The 8,608-nt window shown below is 41.3% G+C and overlaps 1 protein-coding gene across 1 annotated transcript; it reads left to right on the top strand.

Moving 5' to 3' along the window:
* The first annotated feature begins 669 nt into the window (after positions 1 to 669).
* GATD3 (glutamine amidotransferase class 1 domain containing 3) lies at positions 670 to 8,021 on the top strand. The gene is made up of 6 exons (XM_064497153.1): positions 670 to 1,002; positions 3,511 to 3,563; positions 4,352 to 4,465; positions 4,863 to 4,982; positions 5,791 to 5,883; positions 6,202 to 8,021. The coding sequence occupies exons 1-6, from the start codon at positions 889 to 891 to the stop codon at positions 6,416 to 6,418; spliced, it is 711 nt and encodes a 236-aa protein (XP_064353223.1). The 5' UTR covers positions 670 to 888; the 3' UTR covers positions 6,419 to 8,021.
* Positions 8,022 to 8,608: the final 587 nt, after the last annotated feature.

Consider the following 8,608-nt stretch of genomic DNA (forward strand, 5'->3'; position numbering starts at 1 on the left):
TGCTCTTGCATATTAATGCAGGGAATAATGAAAACTGAATATTAGGTTTTAAGTCTGGTAGGTCCAAAGTTTGGTCTGATCCTTGTGCATGTCTGTGCAGTTTGTGAATCTGAAAGGATGAGTCAAGTGCAATGGGGTTGGGCCTTTAAACAGCACCATTTTGCTACCTTTCTATTGCAGTTCAGGCTATAGCTGGAAACTTGCATCGTGATTTAATTAGATTCAGTCATATACAGATGCCTACATCTATTTCATCAGGAATATCTTATATGTAGTTTGGTTTCTTTAATAAAGAAAACCACACCAACTAAACTAAAGCTTTTTAAAAACTGATTTTAGCTTGCTAGGAAAAGAAATGGGGGGGGGGGGGCAGCAGTGTTAAAATTTGGTACTGTTTGAGCTTTCTTATATCCTTCTGAAAAGGTGCAACCGGGAAGACCATGGTAGGAGGTGGTATTTTTTTTCCTAATTCCTTTTTCTTTTTTTCTTTTGAAAACAATACACGCTTTCTTTCCAGGCTCTCATGAAAGAGAGCAAGCAAGGCCCGCCTTGCACGCTGGTTCTTTAGTCGCATTTTTAGCGTGGCCCCTCGCTGCCCGTCCGCGTCGCTGGCTGCGCTCCCCCCGCCCCGGCTGCCCCTCTACCGCCGAAACCACCGCGGCGCCACCGGGCTGGTGTATTTTTAACGGAGAGGCCGCAGCAAGCGTACGGCGGCGGAGGGGCCGGGCCCCGCGGGCTCCCGCCTCGGGCGGCGGCGGCGCTGCCCCTCCCCGCCTCCGGGGGCGCCGCCGCGGCCAAGGGCGCAGCGGCCTCCCGCCACCCGCCGCGCTTCCCGCAGCCGCCCTCGGCCCGCCGCGCTCCCCCTCCGCGCTGCCCGTGCCCGGCGCGATGCTGGCGGCCCGCGGGCCGGCCCTGTGCGCCGCGCTGCGGCGGGCAGCGCCCCGAGGCCTGGCCGCCCTGCACGGCTCGGCCGCGCGCCGCCGCCCCGCCCGCGTCGCTGTGGTGAGTAACGGCCGCCGCGCCGAGCCGGCAGGAGGGCCTGGGGAGGCGGGCCGCGCGGCAGCTCTAAGAAAAGAATATTTTATTTTATTTTATTTTATTTTATTTTTTGTTTACAGAAGTGGGGAGCAGGGCAGAGCTGGCTGCCGCCTCGCTGCTCTGGGCCAGGAGGTTCCTGCTTGTAGCAGGTATCTACCAGCAGAAGAGCTGCTGGCAAGTTTATTTAGTCTAAATTAGGTGAAAAATGAAATAAAGGCAGCTCCGGGTTAAGGTTTTCCATTTGAGCATTGATGAATTAGAAGAGTTGTGTAACTGTGATAGCAGATGGGGAAAAAAGTTCTCATAGGAACATCTGTTTGGAAATAGTATTTCAAGCAAGGGCAGCAGTTCGTATGGAAGTGTTGCTGACTGAATTTGATCAATAATTTCAAAACGATAACCCAAGAAGGCAGAAAATGGGAATGGGAATGCAAGCATGGCAATCACCTTACCCAAGGCACACGCAAGGCCTCCGCATCTAAAACTGCTCAGAACTGAGGCCCGGATATTCTCCACTCTTGATTTTCTTCAGGTTGTACAAATTTCTCTAGCAAAGACTGGAAACAAATCTGCTAAGAATGACTTCCTGATTGGAGAAGAGCGAGTGCATTTATGATGGAAGAGAAGAACAAATGTATTTACAAAGGACTGGAAAAGCGCTCGAGGAGCTAGTCCTATCAGTTGAATCTCTGTATCATGCCAGCCTTGAGAACATGTTTTGGAAACAAAACAAAATCTTAGGACAAAAAAGCAAGATTGTTGCATTGAAAGGTACCGGTGATGTAAGGCTGGAAGATGACGTAAGTTTGCAAAAGGATTGAAATACGGTAGACAGGGAACTGTGAGGACTGCTGAACACGACAAAGGTTAATCACTCAAGGCAAGGTCATGCAGTTAGGGATTAGCTTTTTCTGTGAAATGGGCACTTAAAATTTGGAAATGAGGAGGAGGAGAGAGAGCTGGGTTCATTCATCAGTAATAAGATAGCTGTTTGCCACCGAAGTGGTGTGATAGCAGGGTAGACCAGCATAATTCTAGGCAGTGCATGTCCAAGAGAAAGAAAATAATGTCACTTTTGAAGGCAGTGGTGAGACCTCTCGTAGATTACAAGTTGCTTGTGTTACAGAAAGAAAAATGAAAAAAGCTGTGTGGGTGAGGAGGTGGACGTCTGTGGTATGGAAGGAAGATTAAAAGAGCAAGGAGTTTGTTTAACCTAGTGAAAGGGAGGTTGAGACAAGCTGTAGTTTCCCTCTAGAAGTCCATTAGTAAAAGTGAGTGGCAATTTAATCTAAAGGACAATGAGTACACAAGAACAAATGAGTATGAACTGGCCATATTCATGAGTAATTAAATGGCTAAGTTTAGGTTGGAGAGTAGGAGGAGGTTCCTGAATATCAGAGCAGTAAGATTCTAGGTAGGATTAGCAGGGACAAAAGAACTAGCTTTAAATTAGATCTTACTCATTTGGTAAAGGTGACTACAGGATGTCAGGCCAGCGATAACTGAGGACTGGATGTTGTGGTCTGAAAGCCCCTTGCAGTCCCACATTTCTAAATGAGACAGTTTCAGTTGTGTCTGTATGTGCCTGCAATTAAAAACTTGTTAAGCTTCTAAAAACAGACAGACCCTAGAGGAGAGAGAGTAATGTTAATAAAAGGAGACTCTTCAATGGGAGTTGGGTTTTTGTTTTTTTGTTTTTTGTTTTTTTTTAAGCACCACAAGCTTTTACATATCATTTCAGGAACAAAGAAGAAATTCTTTGGATTTTTTGGTTTAGTTTTGTTCTTACAAGCACTTTTTTCTGTTTTTTTTCTATTTTTTATCTCTTTTCTACTACTTTATGGAAGACTCCCTCCACACATACAAGGATAGCTGATTGCTTTGTGTGTTTTATGCTCCTGTTTATATAAGCAAACTGATGTTGAAAATTTGAAAGCATTATTACCGTGGTAATAAGGAAAAGTATGGCTAATATAGCATACCTGGATTATGAAATATGATCTAGCTATTGATCTCTGATGTGGAGCCTCAGACAGAAAGTCAGCAGCAGATAAAACAGCATCTCATAAATGCAAGCTCCAAGTGCATTTTTATTCCACTTCCCTTTGTTGTGCATCCAGATGAGAAGGTATTTTGCAAGGATAAGGACATCTCATAAATAGACGTATGATACTCAAAATAACCCACTGCATGCATAATAAAAGTGCACCTAAGGCTATCTTGTCAATTTATCAAATCTGAGGAACAAATATCTGAGACCTGTGTGTGACAGGTAACTATAAATAGAGTATACTGGTTGTGCAGTATGTCAAACAGCAACACCAGGGCTAATAGCTTGATATTTACTGATGTGATAAAGACCTTGTTCCTAAGGCTGTGGAATTTTTTTTCTTTTAATCTCACAGGGTTGGTGAAGGATTATCTAGGAATTTGTGTATCAGCTGAAATAATTTCTTGATTTTCTTACTGCAGGTCTTGTCTGGTTGTGGTGTCTATGATGGCACAGAAATTCATGAGGCTTCAGCGTAAGTTGCTTTATGTAACTGTAACCTCCAAAAATACCTGCTTTGCATTAGAATGCTCTGAATTCAATTCCGCTTCCTATGGGCCATCAAAATTGCCCTGAAAGATTTGTGATAGTTTTTCTTTAGTGGCCCATGAAGCTTCACAGTTTTCTTACAGCATAATGAGAAATCTGGCTGCTTCCTTGCAATACAGAGTGACTGTCCAAAGACCGTATGCACTTCCTATGTAATGCCAGAACAATAAGTTAGAGTTTTTCCTTCAGGAACAGCAATTCAGTTTTCTAGAAACAAGCTCAAGTGAGATAAATAGAGACTTAATCACCTTGAGCTTTCATTCCTGGGCCTAAATCGAATGCCAGAATTGTTAACATTCAAGCTGAATTATTAATTCAGTTCAGTTCTTAGTATTCATTTCTAAAAAATATTTGACCTAGATCCAGGTTAAATATTTACCTAGCTATGCTAATTGTGGGACTCTTCTGTAAGCCTGAGGTCTTGCAATTGGAAAGAAAATTTTTATTGTTCCCTGTATAAGAGCACTGAATGAAAAAAGTTGTTGTCACTAGCTTGTCTGTCCCTACCTCCAGATTGACTGTTGTTGTTGTTTTTGTTGTTGTGAACTCTGGTGTTATATAGAGTGATTTTGCTGCTACATGCTCAGTATGCTTTGGTAGGAGTGGTGTTTTTTTCCTCTTTCAAAATTTGGTGGAATATTTCTAGCAAGACTTAGAGGCCAGATAAAGCCTCTCTTCTAAGGTTCTCAGCACATTTTATCTCTGGTTTTGTAGCATACTGGTACACCTTAGTCGTGGGGGAGCTGAGGTTCAGATGTATGCTCCAGATGTTCCTCAGATGCATGTCATTGATCACAGTAAAGGGCAGCCAGCTGAAGCTGAGTCGAGGTAAGAGCTGTGCTTAATCTGTTCTGTGACTCCTGGGTCTTGGTTTGATACAAGCTAGACGATCTTCAGACACAGCATCCTGTACCTGAACTTCTAGCACTTACTGACTGATTTTAATAGCTTTATGCAGGCTGGCATTTTGTTGAAGAGAAAAGCTTTAAGGCATTTTCTGGAGGTTACTATATGCTATTACTATATCCTAAGGTTTTCCAATAGTAGTGTTTTAGAAGTAGTAGTATTTTAGAAGCAGCTAGAGCTTCAGTTATTTGATGCCATTGTTCATCAACAAGCAGGCTTGCTTGTTCCATTGCCAAATCTTCTCTGCCAAATCATTTTTTTTGCTCCGTTGTGCACAAATGCTTCATTTGTCTCATTGTTTAATTTCTGGTTCTTCAAGGAATGTGTTAGTGGAATCTGCAAGGATTGCTCGAGGTAAAATCACAAGCCTGGCTAAACTTACAACAACAGACCATGATGCTGTGATATTTCCTGGTGGATTTGGAGCTGCTAAAAACTTGTGAGTGCAAGTAAATATTAGACTCCTTTATGACTCACACAATAAAAACAGCAAGCAGTGAATGGTCTTCTCTAGTACATATGTAACCCTACCTAAGCTCCTTTCAAAGTGTTGGAATTAAGTGTTCAGTGCCGTTCATAATGGTTTCCAGTTCTGTTTCTTATCGGCAACTGTTGCATTTTATATTTTCCCAATAACGTTGGTCAGAGTTCTGGAGTTTAGATAATGCATAAAAAGTAATTTTCCCCCTATCCTGGTGTTGTAGTGTTTTTTGGGTCTTGCTGAGGAAAGGTAAAACTTCATAAGTTTTGGATGTTCCTATATTTTCCTTCTGTTTCTTCATGTCCAAAGTGCCTGGCTACCAAAAAGTCCTGTCTTGCTTTAATAACAGTAAAACAATGACTGGCTCAAAAAACCCATGTGTTAGCCAAGTGGAAATCATGTGTTAACCTTCTGATTATCTTGTTACTGACCCGTCATTTTGTTGGCTTTGAAAAGCCTTTCCTTTTCTATTTATGTATTTTTGTTCCCTCATAAAATTGCTGTTCTGCTTTTCAGTAATCTTAGAAAGCTGATTTGATAATGCTTATTTCTAGCTGTTTATCTTAAGTAAGGAGCTTTCTGACATACCAGAGCATTAGAAGAAAGTCACTTTGGCTTAAGTAGTGTTGGTCTCCTACAGCATTTTCCAGCCACCTCTTAGAAGCTGCAGCATTTGCGATGATCCCTGAGAGCCAATTGCGGGGCTGGTAGGCATGTCTTTTTTTACGTTTATACTGAGTATGTATAAAGTTTCTTCTTGTGGCAGATCTACCTTTGCTGTTGATGGGAAAGATTGCAAGGTGAATAGAGAAGTTGAACGTGTCTTGAAAGACTTCCACAAAGCAGGCAAACCTATTGGGTACGTATGTTAGTTGTAGAGTGTGATAGTGTGAGTGTGGAGACAAAAGTATGTTATGTGGAAATGTACAGCTGTTAGTGTTGGAGCTAGAAAAGATACATTAAGTTTTGTATCACCTTTAGCTTATTTTTTAATGTGTTTTTCAAGATGTGTGTGTGTGTAGATGTTTGTGAAAGAAGAAGCTAAGAACATGTTGAGCAGAAGTTGCCTTTTGATGTCTTTCAGATTTGTCACACATGCATATTTGAGTCCTTTCAGTTATGACTAAGTTTTGAAAGAGTGCCATCATGAAATCTCTTATAATTCCTTTTCTTGCAGTCTTTGCTGCATTTCACCAGTGCTGGCAGCAAAGGTTCTCCCTGGTGCTGAAGTAACTGTGGGGCATGAAGAAGAGGAAGGTGGCAAGTGGCCTTATGCTGGAACTGCAGGAGCCATTAAAGAACTGGGAGGAAAGCACTGTGTCAAAGAAGTAACTATATCCTTTCCTGTTAACTTCCATGTTGAGAGACAGTTTAGTAGTGTGTTATTGCAGTAGTAAATACATATAGGATCTGTGCTTTTCTACTTAGTGTTTAGTGGGAATGTATAGTGTATATAGCATGTGATATGGTGCATGATGAGGTAACGTTGTTTCCCTTACACAGCTGCATAGTTAAAGTAGTGCTCTACTGTTTTGGTAGAACTCCCTTGGACGCCTGGTAATATAGGCAGGCTGGAAATGCTGGGTGAATTTGCACATATGATTGGCATGAGTCACAAGTGGTTAGTTTTCTTCGAGATTTGTTTTTCTTTTCCTGAAGGCTAAAGCTATGATCAAACAGTCCCCAGAGGCATTTGCTTACAGGCAGTAAGTTTCCCAAGTTTCCTTGTGTTTCTGAATGATGTTATTCCCACAGATTGCTCTTGCAGTGTTTGTATTTCTGGCAAAATAACTTCTAATATTTCAGATTATAGGCTGCAGTTGTCTTTACAGCTGGACAGTAATATATTTGGAGGTGCTTATTTAAGGGGTAGTAGAGTTGTAAGGTTTTGTCAGTGACAGTTTATTTTGCAGATAGCATCTGGAAGTGAGGCATAGGCTGTGTTTTCCTTAACTCCCGTCTACGAAGCTCACGTGGATACAAAGAACAAGGTGGTAACTACCCCAGCATTCATGTGTGAAACAGAATTACATAATATCTTTGATGGCATTGGGGCCATGGTGAAGAATGTGCTAAAGTTAACTGGCAAGTAAAGTGGCTATTTCTAAAAGTAAGATTATAGAAAAGTTTAAATTTAGGGTATAGTATCCAAAAAAATGGACCAATGGAAGCATTTTCACCTGCTTTTGCTGTTCACGCTCTAATAAGTGCTGATACGAAACTGATTGATTCCCAGCTGTGGGGATTTCCAAATGCTTTCCAAGGGAGAGGCCTGCAGAATGGCTCACAAGAGTATGAGCAGTCTGGCCTGAGACACAGAGCATTTCCTTGAGCTTTTTCAAATGGAGAGAGCTGCGTGGATGTGTTCAGAAACTGGTGATCACCTGGCACCAATGTCAAATCATTTCCATGAGGGCAAAAAAAGACTAAAGGCCTTTCCAAAGATGGGGGCAGATGTGTTGTAGGGGCATAGCAGATGGAGTGGCAGTATATCTAGTGGGCTAAGAATGGGAATACAGAGGCAATAGTGCGTGGTTTATGGTTTAGGCAATTGGGCCCATATCTGTGAACTAAAAGCCAGAATCAACTGTGGTATAGCCAAGGGAACAGACATCTTCCACATCCTAATGTTACCTCAACATTATTTAAAACATCCGTGTTCTATTTTTCTGTTTTAAAGAACCCCTTTCCCCAGAGGAGCCATTCTGAATATCATCAGCGGGATGCATCTTATCTATCACAATACTAGCACTTTGAAAAATCCATTGGCCCATTATAGCTAAAAATGGTCTTGTCATGAAAGAGAAAATAATCCACTGATGTGACGCACAGTTTTTAGGATAATGTCCTTTTTAAAGTAGTTGCATGATTAGCAGTGGACAAAAAACAAATCTCAAGTTATACTCACTTTCCTCACTTTAGGGTCATAGAGCTTTCTCCAAAGAAATATTGAATGTCTGGAAAAATGATGTATAAATAAATTAATTTCTGCCTTTATCTCATCCTTGTTGCTTCATTTTTGTTTGATAACTGCCTCTGATAACTCATGCTGGTTGGTATATTCTAGCAGTTTTTTAGGACTCTTTCTCTTTACAGTTCATCTTTTTTTTTTCCTGCTGCTTTTCAGTTCTCACCATCTTTGAAGAATTTTTCCTGTATAGGATACAGCTGAGTTTCCTTCCTCCTCCAAGCTATTTGTTACCTTTCTATTCAGCTGCAAGCAACATTTCTGAAATTAAAAATAATTAAATTGGTACTCCTTGTACATCTTTTCAGCAGCTGGTGTCATAAGCCAAATATCTTACCCTGAGTTGCCTAAACCACCACAGTTCAAACCCTATGCATAAAGACAGTTTTCAAGAATCTCAAATCTTCTGTTGTTCAGGCATTCCTTGGAAGGTTATAATATGGACTGGGAGAATTTCGTTTTCTTCTTGCCAATATATGCTCTCGTACTTTGGTTACTATGTGAAATACAGATGCATTAAAAATATTATGGTTATTTTCTCATCACGCTGATAATAAAGCTAAACTACTTTGGATGTGGCCACTGAACTACTCTCTAATTATTATACAAAGTGCTA

This window comes from Dromaius novaehollandiae, chromosome 1 (assembly GCF_036370855.1).
Source record: "Dromaius novaehollandiae isolate bDroNov1 chromosome 1, bDroNov1.hap1, whole genome shotgun sequence".
Taxonomy (NCBI): domain Eukaryota; kingdom Metazoa; phylum Chordata; class Aves; order Casuariiformes; family Dromaiidae; genus Dromaius; species Dromaius novaehollandiae.

Coding starts and splice junctions, on each gene's coding strand:
- GATD3 (XM_064497153.1), top strand. CDS start 889: ATGCTGGCGGCCCGCGGGCCGGCCCTGTGCGCCGCGCTGCGGCGGGCA. Junction 1,003..3,510: donor GCCCCGCCCGCGTCGCTGTG/GTGAGTAACGGC, acceptor TTCTTACTGCAG/GTCTTGTCTGGTTGTGGTGT. Junction 3,564..4,351: donor GAAATTCATGAGGCTTCAGC/GTAAGTTGCTTT, acceptor CTGGTTTTGTAG/CATACTGGTACACCTTAGTC.